The sequence below is a fragment of the Catharus ustulatus genome, chromosome 4 (genome assembly GCF_009819885.2).
Source record: "Catharus ustulatus isolate bCatUst1 chromosome 4, bCatUst1.pri.v2, whole genome shotgun sequence".
In the NCBI taxonomy this organism is placed as follows: Eukaryota; Metazoa; Chordata; class Aves; order Passeriformes; family Turdidae; genus Catharus; species Catharus ustulatus.
The window spans coordinates 15,813,876-15,837,118 of record NC_046224.1 but is presented as its reverse complement, the minus strand read 5'-3'; the positions used below and the strand labels follow the sequence as shown (position 1 = coordinate 15,837,118).

General features: G+C 42.8%; 1 protein-coding gene across 6 annotated transcripts in view; it reads left to right on the top strand.

Moving 5' to 3' along the window:
• The window catches only part of CELSR1 (cadherin EGF LAG seven-pass G-type receptor 1), a 161,743-nt gene that overhangs the window by 72,124 nt on the left and 66,376 nt on the right, over window positions 1-23,243 (top strand). For all 6 annotated transcript variants that reach the window (XM_033058071.1, XM_033058070.1, XM_033058067.1 and 3 more), the window contains exons 3-4: window positions 15,962-16,184; window positions 20,552-20,667. In XM_033058071.1, coding sequence (XP_032913962.1) covers window positions 15,962-16,184; window positions 20,552-20,667 — 339 coding nt within the window. The remainder of the gene's footprint in view (window positions 1-15,961; window positions 16,185-20,551; window positions 20,668-23,243) is intronic.

Here is a 23,243-nt window from a genome sequence, read left to right as displayed (position 1 = left end):
TTGAACTCTTAACGGATTTTTATGAAGTTTTTCTGCTGATTTTGGATGAAAGGAAAAAACTGAAGAAGAGTGCTGACAAACTTTCATTGTTTCTCGGTGCCTTGCCTTACCTTGCTGTTTCTGTATGGCAATTCCATGAAAAAGCCTGTGGAGGGTGATTGCATCCCAGGGAAGGTCTGGACAGTGTTGAAGTTTTGGACATTTTTCTAATTTTTTTTCTTTTTCAGCAGTGCTATGCCATGCCATGCCATGCCATTATTCTGATGCTTGTGCTGAAACTAGGTCTTCATAGCAGCATCACCACTTCCCTTTGATTGCTGTGCATCTGACTCTGCAGCTTTTTCACATCTGATAAAGATAAATAATTGTTTACTTGTAAGATCCATCCTTAGAATTAGTACTCCTTGGCTGATATCCCAGCACAGTCTTTTCCATCCATTTTCAACTATCTCTGTTTCAGCCCATTTCTGCCTTTCCTGAATAAGCAGGTATTTCTGTTGGTGTAGACCTGGCAAGCTGTGCCCCCACGTTGGCAGCAGTTGTGTACAGCCAGGTTTCCTCCCAGCCCCTTCCAAGTCACAGCACTTGGTGGCTGGCAAGGAGCCTGTAAGCCGGGTGATGGAGGGTCCAGAAGCAGAGCTTAAATCCTCCAAACACTTTTCAGAGCATGACTGGTGTAAAAGCTGGAAAAGGCTATCATTATTGTTACTTATTGTCTGCATCAATGACATGGGCAAAGGGATCAAGCACACCCTCTGCAAATTTCTCAGATGACACCGAGCTGAGTGGTGCTATTGACACCCTGAAGGATGGGATGCCATCCAGAGGGACCTGCACAAGCTCGAGAAATGGGCCCATGGGAACCTCATAAGGATTAAGATGACCAAGAGCAAGGTCCTGTGCTGGGTTGGAGCACCCCCAGTATCAACACAGTCTGGGGGATGAACAGATGGAGAGCAGCCCTGCCAGGAGGGACTCAGAGGTGCTGGATACAAGCCTGGACATGAGCTGGCAGTGTGCTCTTACAGCCCAGAAAGCCAATTGTGTCCTGGGCTGAATGAAAAGCAAGTCAAGAGCAGCTGAGGAAGGGCCATTCCTGGGCTGCCCATGGCTAGAAACCTGGGGGAATTCCTGTGAAAGACATTTCTTTCCTGACACAGATTCTCAGCAGAAGTCTGTGCACCCACTCACCTGCTGTGCTTAACTCTGAGATTTGCTGTGCCTGTTAAAACAGGTCCTTGCTTCTTTTTGTGGCAAGGTTTGCTGTTCACACATGCAGGGATGGGGCTAGTACACCACAGCCTTACAGCTGGATCTGAGTGATGCTGCACTGGGGCTGTGGCCCAGATATCACAACTGCATGACTGCTTCCTTTAGAAGATAAGTGAAACAATAAAAACAGAGTCAAATTCTGAAATCTATTATTGTTATGTTTCTGTTGGTTATATTCCTGCCCATGTCTGTCACCAAGTCACAGGAGATGAATGTTGCAAATCTGTGAGTTTTTATCAGATTCACAGGACTCTCTGAAGAGGTCTGCCATTTCTCTAGGTGGGTTTTTCTCTGGAGGTTATGTCCTTCAGCTAATCTTCAACCTACGCTCACTTGTCAGGATGCAAAAAGCCTTTGCTAATTGGATTACTGTGGTGTATTTGTTGACAGTTTAGCTCTCAAATGCTGTACATGGCCTGCAGCCTTCACAGAAATCTGCTATGCTTTTTCTTAAACCCAGGCAAAGAGTTTTACATTACCCTCATGCTGATGTGCATAAACTAGCTACTGTATAAAGTTCCACAGATTTCTCAGTCATGTCCAAACCCTCCTTGCCCTCACCCCAAGGTGCTGCATGTGGGATTGTTTTTGATTCAGCTGACCTGCTGCAAGTGCTGGGGTTCAGATGCCTCATCTGGAGCCTTGTGTCTTATCTTCCTTGCCCGTGGAAATATTTGCTCTGATCAAAGTCCTTTGCTGTCATGTGGAAACCTAGCTACAGACTTAATGCTGTGTTTGTTCTTTTTAATTAGTTTTAGAATTATTTGACAGGACTCATGTTCTTTCTGGGTGATCCTGCAGTGGAGGCATGATGGTGCTTTGCAGAAGCGAGTAGCAGATCACAATGTAATCACTTAGCTTTGGCTTCAGGAGCTACCTTAGTAATTCATCTCCAATATACTTATGAATTCAGCTCTTCCAAACAGTTCCATGTGTAGGAAATCCTCCTTACTGATTACAGCTTATCTTCTTTTGCTTCTCCATAAGACAGCTGTGGGGCTGGCTTCTTCCCTTCATTTAGCCACTCCCCTCATTTGTCAGCTGAAGAGTCTATCACTGATCATTTTACACTTTCTCCCCAGATTTTGATAGCAAAAAAAAAGTAAAAGTAGCATGTAGCTAAAATTCAGTAAAACTAAAATAAAAAATGTGGGAAGTGAAGTGCAGTTAATCAAAGTTGGAGGTGTTTGATATTATAAGTGCATAGGTACATGTTAAAATCCCTCCTCACTGATGTAGCTAAATTCCCACACACAGTCATAAATGTGAGCATATATATGCATTGCAGATCATTGGTCTGACAGAAATTACACTCATGGAGGTTTTTTTCATTAAAATATTTTAAATAGCACTTTATTAAACAACGGCAAATTTCTCCGTGACTGTACTTTACAATTGTGTTTTTAGTAATTTAGCCAAGTTGAGCCTTGTGTAATGTAAGATTTGGGGGTATTTTTCCCATTTTTTAATTTCAAAAACTTAGCTGAATAAAATTTTAAGCTGCACAAGTGCATTCTCATCACCCAAACATACACTTGCTAAATGTCAAAACAACCCATATGTTAGACTACCCCTTAAGTGGTGGTGGTTTTTTCTCACTGAAAACAAATCAGATAAGAAAAAAAGGAGAAGAGAAAGGAGGAGAAAAACCTGAAAACTTGCCTATAAGTTATTTGTGCAGAAGATAAAATCATAATGAGATAGTATTTTTTTCCAGTATACCTTATGTTCTGAAAATCCTCTCACAGTGTTCACAGCAGATCAGAGGTGAAGACAAAAAAAAAAAATCCAGGACATCTGAAGTTAAATATTCTAGATCTTCCAAAACAAAAAAGAGATTTAACTTCTAAGGACTAAGGTAATGGGGCTCCTTTTCTCCTGTCTGCAAATAAAAAACTGGGAAACAAAACCGGGAAGCAGTAAGACTGAATTTTGAAAAACATGTTGGAATTCTTTATATATATTTATAATTCCCACATTAGACATTTTTGTTTTCATCAGTGGATAAACAATGGGAAAGTGGCAGGAAGGATGGTTGGGTGCAGAGATGAGGGTATCAGGATGATATCCTGTTAGGAAGGGGAAAAAGCATAAAATAGTTTCTTGTGTCTCAGTTCTTTGTGTTATGATGATTGAAAGTTTGGACAGTTGAGCACCAGACTGAGGCACTTGGCCTTGAACATCAAGATAATTACAGTGGTGCAGAGCGTGGTGGGAACCACAACTTCATTGTTGTTGCAAATGCTCTTTTGTTTAGAGCATCATGGTTCAGTGCCTGCGTGCCAGCCCTGCTGCTCCTGGGGCGGGTTTTGTTCTCGACCCGCACTGTACGGAGCCCCCGGAACGCAGCCCCAGAGCGGCCACCTCCAAATCCTCACTTCCTAAAAATCAAGATGAGCATACTTTACTTCAGGCTGTGTCTCAAATTCTCCACAGAGAAGCATATGAGACCTTTTGTAAAGCATTTTCATATAGTAAAATTAAAAAGCATGTTTTAATTAGACAGGCCAGCTTCAAAGGGTCAGCACAAGTGATGTGCATATTGTAAGAAAGATGAAGATATTAAAATGAATGCCTCATATTAATAATTAAATACATTCTAATTGACACAATGAAGTGTATTAACTCTAATAAGATGGTAATCATTTAAGGTTACTTTAAAATTGAATGGTATTTAACAAAAAGGCTGAATTTTAATTCACTGGACTGCTGTAAGCAGAGTTAAGTACAAGCTGTGAAAGCTGGCTAGATTAATTTTTTATGAGTCCATTTAAAAATACTTTTTAAGACAGTAACTTTTGAATTTCCATCTGTTCTGTAGGTTTAAAAATACATGGACTTTGAGATTTTCTGTGCAAGATATATGTGATATTACAGTCCCTTTTTCATGACTCATTAAGAAAAAGTCAGTTTCCCTGGTTAAGTTGCTTTTTGTTTTGTTTGTGTTCCTGTGTTGTGTACCAAATATTTTTGAGGCTACCAAAACATAAGATTATGGGATTATGTTTTTAACCCCAATCACTTAATTTGACAAGCAATGGGGCATTTGTGATTGGGTTTTTTTTCAGAATTTTCTTTCAATGTATAACAATGAGAATTTGATGAGCATCAGATTGTTTTGGCAGTGCTAGTTATCCCATGATGCTAAACCACTGAACTATGATTCACAGTAAAGATAGACAGTGCTTTTCAGTATACCTTTCTTTTAAGCTGATACTTCTCATATAAAATAAAAATATAGAGCTCTGAACTCCTAGCTTCCTAACATGTACTCACAATTGACTTTAAGCATGGTTTTGTGTTGCATTATTAATATTTTATGGCATATCTTCAGTTATTCTCACTAATTGGCCATTATGCTTCTTTCCACCAGGGCTTCTGGGACCACCTAGGATGTTAAGGGGCATGATTTGATTTCGGGTCTGCCTGGTTCTAAATTGCCATGATATTTACCATAGCACAGAAAATGTGAGAGTGAGATTTTCCTGTGAAAACTTGTAGTTTATGGAAAACACAAAATGCAAGCTCTCACCAGCCCTGCTTTAGTGGAGATGTGCAGAGGCAGCTGCTGGTGCAGTCAGTCCCAGGGGGCTGCTGGACACAAGGGGAGATGGCTTCTTCTGTGTTTTGTCTTCTGCGAGCTGAGTCATCATGTCTGTAACAGTTACTTGGAGAAAATCAAGTGGGATCTTGTGAAATAAGGGCTGAACTCTCCTAAAGAAAAGAACAATGTTCGCCCTTGAAAGGGAGACACTGATCTTCTTTTCTGCTTATTCTTTAGCCTTCACTTTTCTTCTTCTTCCTGAGGGCAGTTATTTGCAGATGTGTTGCTTTTTTGAATTGCTTTTTGATGCTAACTTGATCAAAAATGAGTGCTAGAGTTTTGCTCTTGCCCACCAATTTAGGAACTGGGAGTTGCAACCCTTTGGTGATCCCTGTGGAAAGCAGCTTAGGGAAACCAGGCTGCAAGTGAGCAGGAAGCCTGATGGTGCCTGAAAGTGTGTCTGGTTTTCCAGCTCCTGAGTTCCTGTTGATAAAAGATGTTATTGCTCACACACCCCTGCCACTGCCACCACGCCTTGCTTGCTTTCCTCTTTCACATGAATAGTTTAATGTAGTTTGAAAAGCCCAGTGTGAGGCTGAAACAGCCTGTGGAACAGCAGCCTTGTGGAGTTAATGGTCTGGTGGTGGCATTTGGTGCCCAGGAAAAATTGCAACTCTGTGAGATGAAATAATCTTTCTTGCCATCTGAGCAGAAGCACAATGAGTCTGTCCCCTTCTTCTCTCCCACTGCTGCCCATGGGAGGAGGTGAGAACTAGGCCTGGCAGGTGGTTCCCATGCTGAAGTGCCTGCAGGCGTGCAGAAATGCAAATATGGATCAGCCTGCAAAGGTTGGCCCAAAGGGAATCTGTCCTGCCAGCCATGGTGGCTACTCCAGCCTTCGGTTCTCTCCATGTGCCCCTCCTCGAGTAACACTCCTGGAGAGGAATCAAGGGGCACAGAGAGATGAGAAAACAAAATAAAATATCAGATGAATATATAGTAAAGGTGATTGTGCCTCTTAAAAATAAATGGAGGGAGGGATATTCCTCTGTAAATGGATGTGTTATGCAAAGGGATGCTTTGTTCTTACACCTCCAGCTTCTGCACCGGTTTTAAGGTGGGATTTTTTGGAAGAGATTTATTCCAAGTAATTGTAGACAAATGCAAATTGCAGACACAATGGCATAATCTAGTTTGAGATTTATCGTTGACATCTATAATAATGTTATCCCCCTGATAATACATCAAGAGATAAAGCTTAGGCTTTTATTGAAAGGCACTGTTTCATCACCGTATCTTACACCAAATCACTGCAATTTGCATTATGATGAATTGTCTTACATGTAAACCTGCCACAGAGCTCAATTGGAAGTTTTTGTGCATTTCTTTTTTCTCATGTGTAGATTTGTGTTCAGCTCTGTGAGAGAGACAGAATCTAGAAGGTCTCTAAAGCTTTACTTTACAGGTCAAATGCAGGAGATGACACCTTGTGAGGGCCCTGTACATTACAATAAATGGTTCAATAACTTAGAAAGCTTAGCAACCATTGTCAAGTCAGCCAAGAGTAAAGATAAAATGCTAAGAAATTACCCACTGGACCCCATAGGGCAAAATTTGTTAAGTAAGTGTGACAGGCTAAAGGCTTGGAAGCCAAATGCCTTTTCCAACCAAAATGATCCTGTGATTCTATGGGATTTTCTCATCCACCACATCTAAAGCATTCCAAAAAAGTGCTTTTCCTCAGCATTTCCTCAAAAGCCTGGGGGTGATTGTGTCTGGTGCTGTGGGAGCAGGCAGCAGGGGAAAACCAGACACATTGTGTGCAGCCCTGCCCACTGGCCCATTGCAGGACACCAGTGCCCAGGTTTCACATGGAGATGTCTCTTTTTGGGTTTGCCATTGAGGATGTGCCCCACCTCTGCAAAACAAACATCTGGAGCTTTTTTTTGGAGGTATTGGCACCAATCCATGGGCTGTAGAATCATGAGTTACCTCTTTTCTTTGCCAAACCATAAGGTGGGCTTCAGAATTGGGTGTTTTCTTACATGGAGAATATTTTACTGTGGCATCTGGCTTCTTGCTCACCATGGTGCTGCCAGGAAAAAACAAAAAATCACAGTAGTTTTGATAAATCTCCTTTGCACTTCTGGTGCTCACACTGTCCTGGCCTCTGGCTGGAAGGTGAAAAGTGAGTTGCCTGTTGTAGATAGAGTAGAAAATTAATGCCTGGGAATTTTTAATCCTCAACAAGTACACAAGGAAGAGAACACAGGTATTCAGTTGTGACTTTTGTCTGTGCTTTGTTCTTGCTGGCACTAGTGGAAATTACATAGGAGAATGAGGTTCAGTGATCATGCACTATATATATCATCTTGAGAACATGCTCATAATTTCTGAAATCCACAGACTAATACATTTCTCCAACAGATGTGCCCCAAATATCACTAATCCTCCTCAGTATTGTTTCTTCTCGCTCCCACCTCCCCCAATTATTCCTTCTCATTTAAATGCAAAAACACAAAACAACCCAAATCATCAATCTATCCATCCATCCTTCTCTGCAGGGTGTCTTTTGTTTTGCTTTGTTTTGTGACCAGGGAAGGGGAGGAGTCGAGGGAAAATGGAACATCTTTGCTCAGCTGATGCTGCTCTGTGATCCTGAGCCTGGTTTGGGGCTCCCAAAGGGCCAGGCACTGTTGCAGTGGCTGCTCTGCATGTGCTTTGCATCAGTGAGCACAGCCTGAAGCAGCTTGAGAGATGAGACCTGCTTTTGCTTTTGTAAAATACAGTTTAGCTTGGTTTCCTCTGGGGAAGGATCAGCAAGTAGAATGGGGTCCTGGCCTCTCCCTGTCTGTTTGACCCATGGGATATTTTCATGGTGGTCCTCCTTCTCCTCCCAGAAGCTTGCAGGACTTCAGAGCAACCAGGGCACAGATGCCTTCCTTGAGTTCCCTGGTGGGAAGAGGAACTGGGAAGGCTCATGTAGCATCATCCTGTTGAGGTGTGGGAGCTCCCTTAGAACAGACAGTTTGGGCTGGAATTTGACCACCAAGAGCTCTCATGAACCTTGGGGCCAGCAGATAACACCCACAGCTTCAGAGGCAAATAAAATAAAATAAAAAGCCTCTTGCATTCATTATTTTAAAGCAAGTCATGATTAAAGATCTTAGGACCTTTATTTAGCTGAGTCTTATGATTTTTGAAGATCTGAATTGTGAGTTATCAGGGATGCCTAGGGGGAACTTTATGGACAAAACACAGGGAAGGGAGAAGGGTGATGGTAAAGGAGAGGTAAAAGAGATATATATTTGTATCCAAAAGAGCAGTGGTAAATCTGCACACATTCTTCCCACCAACTCAGAGCTTAGGGCTTACAGCCACAGAAAAACTAAAGCAGATCCAGAGATAAAAGGCTGATTTCTGAAGTATCTTATTATAGAATCATTTCTACACATCACCTCAGATAACTACTTGGCAAGCTATATACGGAGTGTGACAGGAATATTTTTGCTGTTACATTTTGTAGTGCTGTTAGGTGAGGTTACTCTCTTGTAAATACATAATATTGAATCTGGAATGGTTGGCAACTGAAATTCTGCAGGACATTGCAAGTCAGCAGTTTGAGTATGTATGTGTGGAGTATGTCTGTGTAGGTATTTATGTATTATTTTACTCTAACCTGCTTCTCATAATATGACTGTAAGTCAAAACGCAGCAAATGAAGCAGAAAGCAAAAGAAAGGAGGGAAACTCTAAAATAGACCTTAAGCTGGTGTTTCTCCCTGTAAGAGGATTTGGGATAATTTTAATTAACCTAGATTAGTCCCAGTTCTAAAAACATAAACAAATGAGTAAAAGAGAAGACAAAAATGTATTTTCAAGTTTGAAGGTTTAGTAGCAGTGTCATTTAGAAAGCTCAGAAAGTCATGACCGTCAGTGTCAGTAGTATGGAGTCTGCACAGCCTCTCTGATGTGGCAGTAGGGGTTTGGCTCTTGATTTCTAAGGAACCCAGATTTTACATCTGTTACTCACATAACAATTCTGAGTCATTTATTTGTCTCCTAATTAATCTCTGTCACTAGTACACTAGTGGCTTCTACTTCTATTTGATCCAGCTTCTCCATCATTCACAATGAGTTGGCTAATGTTTCTGGGTAGCTGCTCTCTAACTTCTCTCATAAACCCAGTAGATATTTGTTTGTTTGCTTGCTTGTTTGTTTGTTTGTGCCACATTTCATTGGTAATTGGCATTTCCTGCCAATTTGCTGGGAGGTAAGGCTGACCTCCCAGTAGGTTCTGAGGGTAGACTCATGCACCACAGAGCCACTGAAGTAATGAATGTCCCTTTATGGACAAAATTCAGTGCTAATTTTTATTATTTGAATTGCACCTATGTTTTAGGCAAATTTTCCTGCAGTACGTGCATGTACAACCAGTGGAGAGAGGTGAGTATCTACTGGAGATGTTGATCCAGTTCACCTAAGGCAAGCATTGAGCCACTAGACTCACACTTGAGCCATCTAAAATGGCTTAAAGCTGTATTTCCACAACAGTTAAACCTTTCTAAGACCATTCCTTCATTCTTATTCCTGGGTGCATGGTCCTGCCTCCTTCCCATGTGCTTGCTGTGCTGTTCATTCCATCAGTCATAGAAGGGACCTAATCTGAAGATCACTAATGCTTCAATAAAGAAATGAGCGGTGTTTTGCCATCTTAGCTCTACAAATCAGTCAACTGCAGGATTACATGAATGCCAACACAAGGGAGGGGAGGAAACTGCAGCATGCTTGGGGAAAGGAGGGGACTGTGGTAACTCCCACTCAGACTGAACTGTGGTGAAATCACCCCTAAAGCGCAGGATCCCAACCTCTTTATCTCTTGTCCCAGCAGAGATTTCCAAGCTGATTCTGCCGCTAATTTGTTTTTGACAGCCTTCTTATTATTTAGTGCACTGATTGCTCTGGTGGCAATTGTCATGTAAGGTTAGTAGTGCTTTAAGTACTAGAGGAAAAGGAGGATTGATTTCCCATACTGTGTAAGACAGCAAATACATTTTTGATGTAGTTGGTTCTTTATTAGGGCAAATGGTCAATGGGAATTGTTTGAAGAATTTAATTGTTCTATTTCTTGTTGTTTCTACTTTTACCTTAACTCTTGTGGATTCTTCTTTTCACTTTAAAGTAAATCATTTGAGGTGGGCTGCTTAAATCAGCTTCTCAAAATGCTTTTTATTCTGGCAAAGCAATTATAAACATAGAGAAAATTAATATGTGTCTAGAGCAAGTGGCAGGATGAGGAAAGGAGAAAAGAATCAGTTCAAACAATTAGAGATAGTGAGTAAAAAATTAATGTGTCCAGGGAAGTGGAAGAAAAATGAACATCAGTGCAAATCTACTGCTTCTTGTAAATATATATTTAATGTACTGTTTCAGTTGAATACAATCAGAGAATAGTAAAAGATTTTGAGGACTAGTCCCTAAACTGGTGTATTGGTGAAACACACAGCAGTAAATAGATGTGAAGAGAAATTCTGTATGTATTTGGATGCCATGATCTTGTTTCCAGAAAGCTTTCAAACATTATACATCATTGTTGTAAGGTCAAACAACTCATAAACAAAACCATAGTCAGATTTCTGCTCGTTGATCCACTCCAATGTGTTGCTTGAAACCCCAACATTCAGCTCACAAGGCATTTGCAGTTGTGAGATTATTGTCTCAGTTTTAAGATACATTTTTTCATTGCTTTTCACTTTTTTCATCACCATTTATTGTTTGTTAGTTAAACTTTCATTACTTTATTTGGAATAGGTCAGAGGAAAACCAAATCTAGCCAATCGTATTTGCCTGTTCTTGTTATTTTGCACCTGCTATTGTGGTGTCCTCACTTATATAAACTTAATAACAGAAATTTATGATTGACATCTTTGTAACATTAGTCCTAAAATCAAAGAGGATAGATATGTACTAAAGATAGGATGTTAGGATGTTTGTGAGTAGGATGCAGTGTCGAAAGCAACTATGACATTTTCATCTCAAGGGCTTTAAAACCAGGCAGCATTACATTTATGTAATGCTGCAGAAAAGCCACAGGACTCACAGCTTTAAGAGTCATCAATACTAATTGGGGCCCATAAGATCAGCTGCTGTCATATCACAGTAAATCATTTTCTGGCAAGGGCAGAATTTTTTCAAGGCCCAGGAATCTGCTGGCAGATAGCAGCAGCCACGGCCGGTGTTATCTGAGAGCGCATGCTTTAGCTTTAGCAGCTGGAGGGGCTGGGCTGCACATCCCCTGCTTGGATTTCACAGAGCTCAGATGTGTAACTAGTTTGTTCAGTGATTCCTAAAATGCAAACCAGCATGAAAAATGAAATTGTATTAGTCAAGGAAATGCTGTGAGGAGCAAAGGAGAGTTTCACAGGCTGGGTGAGTGGCTGAGCCATACTGCCATCACAGACTGACCCCAGGCTGTGTGTGACAGCTGTTTGGGCTGTGCTTTTATCACCCCAGACCCTCCAGACCCTCACTGCACAGCAGCTCTCCCCTCTCTGTACTATTTTTTCCTACCAGACGGTAAGGCCACCCTTCTGATGGCACGGCCCAGCCCTCTGACCTTTAAGTGCCAGCAGGCACACAGGCGCTTTTCATTCCCAAGGGCTGGCACATGCAGCTCCCTTCCTTTCCTGCTCCTCAAGCAGCTCTTCCCTTAGGGCCTTCTGACTCCAGCTCCAGCCAGCAACCAGCTCTTCCTTCAAGTCCATGCAGGCTGTGGTTCAAATTCTGAGGATGGTTTTTAGGCAGTGCCTCAGAACTCCTGCAGGGCAGAGCTGTGGGACAGTGGCGTGTCCAGGGGGAGGGGGCTCCCCTTGGAAGTGACAAACCCAATGGTGACACAAAGGTGCCTTCTGTTGCCAGTCCTCATCAAGGCAGTGCTTCGAATTCTTGCTCAGATAGCTACTCTAAAAAGGCAAAAATGCCCTGTTTCTAAATCCAGGCACTTTTGTAGAAAAGGGTAAATTAAGGTTTTGAAGTGAAAAAAACAAAAGGTTTTTTGGTAACCTTTGTGCCTCAAAGCACAGTGACACCTTGGATTTACTTTTGAGATCTCAAAACCATTATTTTAATATATTTTGGTAAATACACATAAAATATGAAAATTCAACATCAAAGAATATTAATCAAATAGTTCTCATTTACATTATAGACTTAAGAGAATTCAGAATAATTTTAGTAACTGGGACATCAATGATGCTACAGCTGAATGAATATAGGACAAAGAATCTTGAAGTATATTCTTTTAATTTATTTCTTTACACATCATAATGAAAAGCAGTACTGACACTGTACAATAGAACTTTAAGCTTTTCTCTTAAATGATTTTATGCCTGTATAAGTGTCTAAACAAATGGTCAATACATTCTTGTTATATCACAGAATTAATAAAGAACTATCACTGACTTCCAGCTTAGGCTTTTATATTTCACCTCTGTATTGCCATGGCATTTCCACAGCATGCTGCAATGCCAGGAATCTCTCCTTTTTCTCTCTGTGTATTCAAGCCTTTGTGTTATTTGCTCTTACAAAATACATCATTCTGTTCCCAGAAAGCCTTACATTCTTCTCTGAGTCAGAGAGTTATTTCACAAAATATTCTACTACTTTTTTAAAGCAATGAACCTCTGTTTTGTCTTTCTATAGGATTTTTTTTTTCCCATTTTATTGAGGGTTTTGGTACACAAGATATGTGTGGAAGGGCTGTGCTTATGTAGTGGATCATCAACAAGTGCTTGCTGAAGTGTTCTTTTAAAACATCTGATGAGTGTGTGCACCATATCCAGTGTACCAGGGACGTCTTGGATGATATATACCATTTTTTTCCATAAGAAACACATTATAGAGTCTTTAAAAATATTAAGGAAAGTGTATTCGCATAATCTTGCCAGATATATAGAGCTGAGAAATGGAAACAGGAAGATATTTATCAAGTGATTTTCACTGCATTTCACTCAATATGTTAAAGTGAGAATACAGGACCATCAGTATGAAGGGGGAAAGCTCTAAGCACAGGCCTGGGCTCAAGGCTGTATGGGTTATTAGTTCAGAGTAATGCACAGAGCAGGTCCATCCTCCAGAGCTGGCCCCACATGGATGGGGTGTGCATCCAGGCCTGGCTCCTGATCATAGCAATCCGATGTTTGCTCCTGCATTTTGCCAGCTTAAGCTATACCTGTCTGAAAGGCAAGTGATGTTGATGCGAGAGGAAAAAGGCAGTAAAGCTGGAGATCCAAAAGCAGAAAGCTGCCCACCTCACCTTATCTGAGAGATCCCTGCCCTTGGGGCAGTGTCCAAACCAGCTGCAAACCCTGGCAGTTTACACCCTGGCACAGAAAAGAGGTGCAGAGCCAGGTGTGGGTGCAGCAGTAGTGATGGATTCAGCCTGTCTCCCAGTGTGGGCAGCTCTGGTGTGGGAACCTGTGGGAGCAGGGCTGTGGGGCAGCAAATGGAACAAAACTTTCCATTTAAGTTTGCCTTTGTTAATGAGTCACTGCCCACAACTCCTGCTGCTTTTACTTTCTTGCAGGAATGTGTTTTCACTGTTTTAACTGTACTTCAATCAATCACAGGACCACAGAATGGTCAGGGTTGGAAGGGGTCTCTGCTCCTCCAAACCTCTGCTGAAGCAGCTTTGCGCAGGATCACATCTGGATGGGTTTCAAATGTCTCCAGAGGGAGAGACTCCACAGCCTCTCTGGGCAGCCCATTCCAGTGCTCTGTCATCCTCAAAGGACAGAAGTTTTTCCTTGTTCTCAGATGGAACTTCCTGCTTGTCAGTCTGTACCTGTTGCCCCTTGTCCTGTTGCTGAGCATCGTTGTAAAGAGCCTGTACCAATGTAATTTTATCATCTGGTGGCGAGTCATCAGGCAAACACTGAAGTGTTGGAAATGTATTCCTTCAGCTGACTGTGTTGAGTACAGTAAATTCACGAATACAAGCCGCACTGAGTATAAGCCGCATCTCTGGGTGTTGGCAAATATTTCGGTTTTTGTCCATAGATAAGCCGCACACGAATATAAGCCGCTCTGTCGTTCGCAGCGAGGACCCGCGTGCAATTAGTAACAGAACCGCGGCAGGGCGGGGTTTACTGGCTGAGCTAAGGCTGTGCAGGCTCGGCCCGCTAGGGGCCGCTGACGGGGCCAGGTGGCCCAGCCCGGTGCTGCAGCTCAGGGCCAGCCGCGGCTGCCACTGGGCTCGGTCACCCCGGGTCGGCGCTGCCCCGCGGTGGCAGGCAGGGACGGAGCTTCCCCCGCTCCTACGGCAGCGGGGACGGAGCTTTCCCGCGCCTGTGGCGCCGGCGGCGGGCGCGGACAAAGCACCCTGCCTCCTCCCCGAGCCGCGGCAATGGCGGCGCGCACTTCCCGCCCCCCCCCGGGCCGCGGCAATGGCAGCGCGGGGCTCCCGCCGGCTCCCTGAGACGCGGCAATGGCGGCGCGCACTTCCCCCCCCCTCCCCGGGCCGCGGCAATGGCTGCGCAGGGCTCCCGTCGGCTCCCGGAGCCGCGGCAATGGCGGCGCCCCCCCCACGTCGGCTCCCCGGGCCGCGGCAATGGCGGCGCGGCCCCCCCGCGTCCTCCCCGGGCCGCGGCAATGGCGGCGCCCCCCCCCCCCCCCGTCGGCTCCCGGGGCCGCGGCAATGGCGGCGCCCCCCGCCCCCGCCCCCCCCCACCTCTCCTCCCCGAACCGCGGCAATGGCGGCGCCCACCCCCCCCCCGTCCTCCCCTGGGCTGCAGCAGAGGAGGGAAGAAGAGAGCTCTCCCGCCTCTCTCCCCGCCCCCCGTGCTGCCTGCAGGGAGCGAGGGCAACACGGTAACACTGTAACAATTGCGAAATGCCGGCTTTTACTGGCAGGTGCTTGGCTCGGCACTCTGGCTGGCACGTCTGGGGTTGTAAATGTCAGAAAATTATTAATATATTAGCCGCACCCGACTATTAGCCGCACTTCCGGGTTTCCACCAAAATTTTTGTCAAATTGCTGCAGCTTGTATTCGTGAAATTACTGTAGTATTACTCTACATTTATTATTTGTCAGATGCCGTTACTGGGTTAAATTAACTGTATATGCCACCTCCAGTTTCTCTGAACAGTTTTACGTGTGGGATGTGAATGTGCTTTATACCATAGGAAGACACATGTCAAAACACTAATTTTAACTAATTAACTCACACAGAGGGTTTGGCTTTCTGTACAATGATTAATTCAGCAGCTGCTCTATCCCAACCTCAGCAGGTTTTTTTAAATTAGTATCGTCTTAAAAGTACATTGCTTTTTAAAAATTAGGATTCATTCTCAGATTTTGGGCAAGTGCAAGACAAAACCCCATGGCGTACATACAAAGCAAGACACCACATTCATTAATGTTGTATTTAACACATCTTACTACGTGCTTTGGGGATAAATACAGGCAAAGTATTTAGGGGTGAAACAACTTTAGCAAGTGGCAGACAGAGTCCTTAACTTCTGTGGAGAGTTAATGTGCCCTTCTCGGAAGGGTTCAGAAAATTATCATCACCTGCAGGATGCGTGTATGGAAGCAATCCCTGTGTCATGTGTATCCTGCTTATTCTTGCTGTAGACATTTTGAGAGCTGTGTCATGAGCTCAGCCATGTCCTGCTGCCACAATGGTCAGCAGCACCAAATTCCATTCAAGACAAAGTGTAACATTTATGTTTTTTACACAATTTACAACTGCAGTGAAACACCAAAACAATTAGCATATATTTTGGTTGATAGAGTATGTACAGGGTTTTTACCTCCTCCCATCTAGATCTGTCTGTCGCTTGCTCTGTATTTGTCGCCCAGTTTGGAAGCGGCTAAGGAATATGAAAACCATGGGCTAATGATGGATATTTGCAAAAGGATTGCTCATGAAATCATATTTGGCTCTTCCCTGAAAATTCAGACTTAAAGAAGATGCAGCATCCTTACCCCCAGCAATCACAGGCTCGTACCTCAGTTGCTGTGGGGATGAGGTGTAGAAGTTTGGCAGCAGCTTAACCTGCAGCAGAACCACTTGGGTAGCTGGGTGTCCCAGCTTGGTGCTGGGTGAGGTGCCACCTTCCCTGATGTGTGCTTGTCCCCTTGCAGGAGAGTCCTGTGAGGTGAACGCGCGCTCCGGCCGCTGTGCTCCGGGGGTGTGCAAGAACGGCGGCACCTGCGTCAACCTGCTCATCGGGGGCTTCAAGTGCGAGTGTCCCCCGGGCGAGTACGAGCGTCCCTACTGCGAGATGACCACCAGGAGCTTCCCCCCTCAGTCCTTCATCACCTTCAAGGGGCTGCGGCAGCGCTTCCACTTCACCGTCTCCCTCATGTAAGTCCCAGCGGGAGGGGCCTGTGGCTGCTGCTTCTCTGAGCTCAGGACTGTTTGCCATGTACTGGTACCACCAAGACCTACCCTGAAGGCCACTGCAGGGATTTCTGGCTGTAACCCTTACGAACAGGCATAACTGTGTTATTTGAAAGCATTTGATTTTCTGCCCTGCTGTGGGTGTTTCTGAGTTGCTGACTCATGGCCTTCCCTGTTGTAGCGCAGGGTCATGGAGAAGGGACACCAGGACCCCTCTGGCACCCATCAGCAGCCTTCAGCTGCTGAAGTGGATGTTGGGGTAGATGTTGGGTTTGAGAGTCTACCAGCTGGGCCTTTGGCTTCCTTTCAGAACCAATCTGTTTGTGCACCTTGTTTGGGAGCACTCTTCCCATCTCCTGTTCCCCCACCCTGAGAGGACCTGGGCATGTCAGGCCATGGCTGAGCACAGTCAGGTTCTTCTCAGGTTCTTGCTTTTCAGTGGTCCCCAGCCTTGGGTTTGGGACAGCCCCAACTGATCCAGCTCCTCTCTTAGTTCCTTCTGGCCTTCACACCCAGGTCCTGTTTCTGGTCCCATCCCAGCTCCCAGGCACAAGTAGTCTTATCCCCACCTCATCTTCCCCAACATCCCTGTGTTGGGCAGTCTCCAGGCTCTCATTTTTCCCCTGGGGGAGCTCAGATAGGCAAGGAAGAGCAATGATAACAGTCATGGGCAAGGGCTCTCCCTCACCTGGGAAAAGCCCCTCTTCTGGAGAGGACTTCTTGGGTCAGGCACAGGGCTTGCATGATCTGGAGCCAGAGCTCCAGGTGCACAGATGCCTCTTTTCTGGGAAGGGGGTGGGCTTGCAGCTTTCCCATGGTTTAGCTGGCCAGGATTGGCTTTTGGTTTTCCCTCACAGCTGACTGTGAGTAAACAGTACAAAATGTGTTAGTCCTGACCCCAAAGAGCAGAGCTGGGAATTTTTTGATAGGTACAACAGCAGCTGCAAAGGCAGACCTGATTGTGTATTTGTGTATCTGTCCAGAGAAAGTGCTCAGGGAGGTCAGACAGGATTCAGGCTCATGTCCCCTCCAGCACCCAGCCATTACTGGTGCTTCACATCTGTCACTTGTTTACAGCATGTTTTTGAGTACTGTCCTTGTTTACTTTCCTGAACTAAGATCCCAGAGAGGCTCCCCATGTAATGCTTCTGTTAATATAAGTAAGTAATGCCCCATCCTTGTAAGTGTTCAAGACCAGGCTGGATGAGACTTGGAGCAACCTGGTGTAGTGGAAGGTGTCCCTGCCCATGACAGGGGTTTAGTACTAGATGGTCTTTATGGTCCCTTCCAACCCAAACCATTGTCTCACTTTATGAGTTCTACCATTTTATCTTTCATCTGCCTTAATCCTAAAGTCAAAATTTTATGGGATCTTGACATTTTGGTTAAATCAGAAAGTACAGATGTGGTTTGCACACAAGCCAAGGGAAGGGAGAGTTGTGCCTGTGAAGATTGTTTTAGAGCATCAGGTCTAAGTACACAGAAAAACCGAGGAGCAAAAGGCTCCAATGGATTTGTCAGACCCACAGTGAGAGCAAACAAAGGAGCGGTCTGGGCTGGCTGCCAGCGTGAATTGCCTGCAGTACCCTTGACTTGTCCCCTCAGCCATGAGGTGTCATTTTTCAGGCTTTTGGAAAGAGAGCTTTGACGTATAGGGTGCTTCAAGTTAAAATTACTCAAATGCCCTGTGTAGGGGTTATTGAGAAATAGCAAAGTACTGTACAAAGGTAGTCCTTACACAAGGGTTTCTTCACTATCTTTAGAACAACAATGGCTTATTTAGTCATGAGCTAAACACTTTAGTCCACTCGGTGTGACTGTAAGAATTCAGGCCATTATGAGGTTCATCCCACACTGTCTGGAATGGTGACACATTTAACTTTTCATACCTGAAGTTTACTTTTATTTACACTAGCTATTTCTTTGGCTTTTATTATCCTTCAGTGGAGGAGGAAAACATTATGTGAGGATCAGCAAGAATTAGCAGTTTGACTGCTAATGATGATGATGATTTGCCGTTAGGTATTTTCTGATTTGGCAGAATTCATAAAATCCCAGGATGTCCAGTATTCCTTGGCCTCAAGTGACTCTGGACCCACTCCTAGCAAAGAGCAGAATATTTGTCCAGTCTCATAACTAAAATTATTTTTAAAGTATTTAGGTTACTGGCCATATATATCTTAATGTTCCAAATGTTATGTATGTTCCTTGCTTAATTCCAACACTTACTACTTCACTCCAGGAGACGCTGTTACTAGAGAGGGTTTCTCATTATTTATGCAAAATTCTGTAAGAAAGAGAGTCTTTTGTTTCCTGTGTCATGAAATGAAACATATCCCTTCTATTAAAAAACAGTATTTTCTTCCCCCAGCTGGTTGGTGACAACCAGACAAGTTCAAAAGCAGTAGTGCTTTTAACCATGAGTATAATACAAAAGTTGCTTTTGATTAGTGGCAAAGAATGGAACGGTGCACAGATAAAGAAATGTACAAAATGGCTTAATAATGTAATAGTTTAATAAAGAGTAGTTCATACTTATGGTAGGAAATTATAAGAATATGAGAACATATATTCAAACAGATCTAAGCTTCCTGTTATTGCTGCCAGACTAAATCTTCCTGCCCACTGCAGAAGCACCACTAGTATTACTCCCTTTTCCTTTGCCCATATATATTCTGGATAGATGAGGTCAAAATATTTGGATGAAGCAGTTATCCATGGAAGAATAGTCTTGGGAAATGTTTTACAGGAACTGTATTCCTTTAGATGAAATGTTTTTGATGGTGAAAAATAAAAACTAAATCCATGTTTTGATAATGTTGATATATTTCAACGGTATTGTTATAATTAATTTAGTTTACTTTTTACTTGAATAATATTATACTATGATAAACAAAACTAGAAATAAATATGTGTACTAAAACTAATTGAAAGTAATCAAAACATTAATTAATATTTTGATGGACTATAATGCATATTTTTTAAATTTTAATTTTGCAGGAAATATTAAATTTGTGACTTCTGGTTTTTTGAACCAGAACAATTAATTATCCTTCCAAAACATGTAAAACTATATGAATAAAATTTCCCGTTTCCATGTAGCTCAAATTCTGAAAGGTCTCTACTTGGTGGGATCCACAACATACGCATGTCTGACAAACAACTTCTGGTAAAAAATATTTTTCATCTTTGAAACATTTTCTTACAAATACCAACCCTGGTATTTTAAAATACTGCTTCATTCCCATTCTCTGAAATGCAGGTTTTATTGCATCACATGAGAGTCTTGCTATTAGACATGATATTACAAGCACAAGAGTCTCTTCTTGTGTCTGTGGAAGACAGTTTTCATTAGCTCTGTTCAGTATTTCATTCATTTGTAGGAAAAGTGGGTTAATTTAAATCAGGCATATTTCCTGAAGTTCAAGATACAAATTGCCATTGGGAAATACAAAAATTCCCGTGGTTTCTCTCTTTTTCTCTCTTTATCTAATATTAATCTTTGTAAAAAATGTTTATGTGAATTGTAATAATTTTTTTTGCATTTCTGAGTAGATGAAAGCTGTGTGCAACTCTCCAGAGATAAGAGAATTCAATTAAAAATTATAAAATACTCACAACAAGCAGAACTTTGAAAAAAAAATGTTCTGTGCTGACAAAAAAAAAACCACAAGGCTTTTTTAAAAGTGGAGTTGCCCTTTTTTCTGCAAGAAAGATACATCTCATATTAGTAGCACAAGAAAAATAAAACCCAAATGCACCCGTTGGTGCTGATCTAGTGAAATCATTTGTTTATTTTCCTTCCTCCAATTGACTGACATGTTGATTGACTAACTCTGATTTTCTACATGGCATTATTAAAGTAATTCTTATCTTTCTTTCTCCTTACCTCCCCATCAGGCTTTTTAATCAGTTGATGACTGTCCTAGGACCCTGTAGCATTTAGACAGCAAGCAGGCAGCAAGGATCCCCCTTTGATGTGAGAATGCTTTCTAGCTGTCAGACTGTTTGCAGAGTGTAGTAAGTGCTACTGTTTGGTGAGTGTCAGATACTGCTGCTGCATCTTGTGTCTGCCTAATTTTAGCCCTCGTGAGGGTCAGCAGATCTCTGCAGAGAAGATTTCTGTGATTTCCATCTGCTTGCCTTGTTGACTGTGAAAGAGTAGATTTATCCTGTGGCTGACTCCTGTTTTACAATTTTTCTGTCTGAAGATTGATTCAAAGGCTTGTTTATCTGCTGAACACAATGCTGTCTTTCTTCTGGTTGACTTGACCATCAGTCTTTAATCCATAAGCTGTTAAGCACAAACTAACTCCATGTCTCTGTTCTAGGTTTGCAACCAGGGAGAGGAACGCTCTCCTCCTCTACAATGGGCGTTTCAACGAGAAGCACGACTTCATTGCCTTGGAGATCATTGAGGAGCAGATCCAGCTCACCTTCTCTGCAGGTGAGGTGTCACCTGAGTTGAGCATTTCTGCTTGAGGTCAGGAGATCCTCTCAAGCCGTTTGGAAATGCACTTCAGTGATTTTATATGGCTATTTGCTGCCTCATTAATTTACTGGCTGACATTGCACAGTAAACAACTGATGCCGGGCGTACTCCAGATTGTAGCGGTTTGTGGTGATTACACTCTCTGTCGTAGGCAGGAGCTTGTCAACACACCAGTTATAAAAGCCAGAGTTTATGACTACTATAAAAGATTGGCACTAGCCTGAATGTTGGCCTCCGAGCCAATGTTTGCTTAAATGACACTTCATTTTATCATACTGTGATAAATGTTGTGTGTTTATCAGAGGAACGTAGGTGCATAAATGTTATCTAAAAAAATCTATGCAAGCCAAAGGAAAAGCTAGCAGAAGTGAAAACTGCCTGTCATTCATGAGGGATTAGAGGAGGAGCTGTGCTGTTTCTAGAAGGCATTTCTGCACTGCAGAAGCACCTCCTCTCAGAAGAAGCCATAAATGACAATGAATTTAGGAGAACTGCACTCTCATTGCTACAAGGAGCAGCTTTGGCATTTGCTTGCTTTCTGCACTAGAACTAGGCCAGTGTCTTCTTGTGCTTGTAGGAGAAGAGAGTGGGGAGAGCTGACAAGCAAAGTTCAGGCAGGACACATGCCCAAAGCAGATCTGTGCTTTCAGTGCAAGGCTTTGGTGACTTTATGAAATCTCAGTAGTGTGGACAAACTCTGGTATTTTTAGGTATTTAAGGTACTTTTCTACTGAGACTAAAACAAATACCTGGAAAGGGCTGTTGCCCTGTAAGTCAAGTGGAGTTTTGTGTAGGTCAAGTGAGATGTTTGTGCCTCTGTATTGGGGAACCTAATTCAGGAAATAATCCTGCTATTTCCCATTATCTGTATTCAGGATAGACACGTGGGCTCAAGTGAATTCCTGTTTCATTTTTGTGGAAAGTGAGGCATTGTAAGCAGTAAAGCCATAGAAGCAGAAGCACAGCCCACAGTGGTGGTGCACACTCATCACCAGTGGTGGCTGCTGCCCTCAGACCCCATGGTAAATCCTGTGTGACCCCACTGATTTACCAGCGATGCTTAAGTGCATATGTGGGCTCTTTGGGTTGAAGATATCTGGTTACATTTCCCCTTTATTACCTCAAAGTTGTCCAAATTAGATTTTAAGGCAGGTTTCTGAATGGATTAGTGTAAGGAAATAGCATGTTGCAGAGAGATGTGCTTTCTTCTGTAGCTCTGCTTCACCTGTCTAAACTTGAATCAAATTGCTTGGAAGGTACCCCGAGGATGAATGGGAAAAAAATAAATTCTGCTTGCACTTATATGCATTTAAATGTGAAGGAACCCCTTTAAGATACACTAAACTAAATTTAGATTTGCACTGCTGCACCTGAGAGCAGGTCTGGTCCTGCATATTACAAATGGTATTTTCTTTGGAAGGAGAATGGTTTATGTTTTATAGTTTTAAGTGGCTTTTAACGAACAGTACAAGTTTTGGACACCTGATCTCATTGTGTTACATGTCGCAACAACTTTTTCACAGAAAGCAGAGCAAAAGGATTGCAGAGCAGTGATCTTCCTTTTGCAGACACTTGATAGTTGAATAAAAAACCCAATTATTTGTATAGATTTTATCACTAAATGACACAAACCATCACAGCAGGATGTGATACATGCTAAGCTGAAATATATATTTTTTAAATAATAGAAATACATGGGATGGAAATTCAAGAGCATGTGGGACACAAGAATAATACTTGACTTAGGTATTTGTTGCAAATAGAGGATTGAAAGTACATTTTAAGTTCAACAATACTGTGAGCTTTGTTAATTTACAGGGGGAGTTACTTTTCCTGTGGTTTATTATGTAGAATTTTCCAACTGTTAAAAAAAAAAGAAAAAGAAAAAAAAAAGTGAGCAATCCCTTCTCCGTGCCAGGCCTATTATGTACTTTCAACATGAATGTTTATTTTACTGCTACCTCAAAACAGATATGCCTGGTTACTGAGCTGAGTCTGCTGACTCAGTCCTGGCTTAAAAGCTTCAGCTTTCCAATTGCAGTGGCAAAGTCTTGCTTTCAAATTTAAACACTGAAAGGCTGCCAATAATTTCATTAATCACTGGTAAAATTTTGCTGAGCAAAATGTTACCATGGGTTTTATACTAGAGTACTTCTGGATTTCACTTTCTCAGCACTAACAGCGAGTAGCTTCCCTTCCCTGACAAAATATCCCATCACAATACTTATCATACCAAAAAAACCTCAATGGGTGCTTTTGGCAGAAATGCAGAAAAATTCATGTACATTTCTCCCTCAGTTGATCACTTCAGCAACAGCTGTATCTACCCAATGCATCTGCTGCCATACTTTGCAGAAGCATGATAAAAAACAACATAATTCACCCAAATGTACCAGAAGCTGGTTTTTGTGTGACTCCATGAAACTGGGGATATTTATTGTCTTGCAGGACAAACCCAAATTCCTTCCTGATGAAGCAAGATGGCTGCATCCTGTGTCCAGTGAGAGTCTCTGTGTTTCTTGCAGTGATGG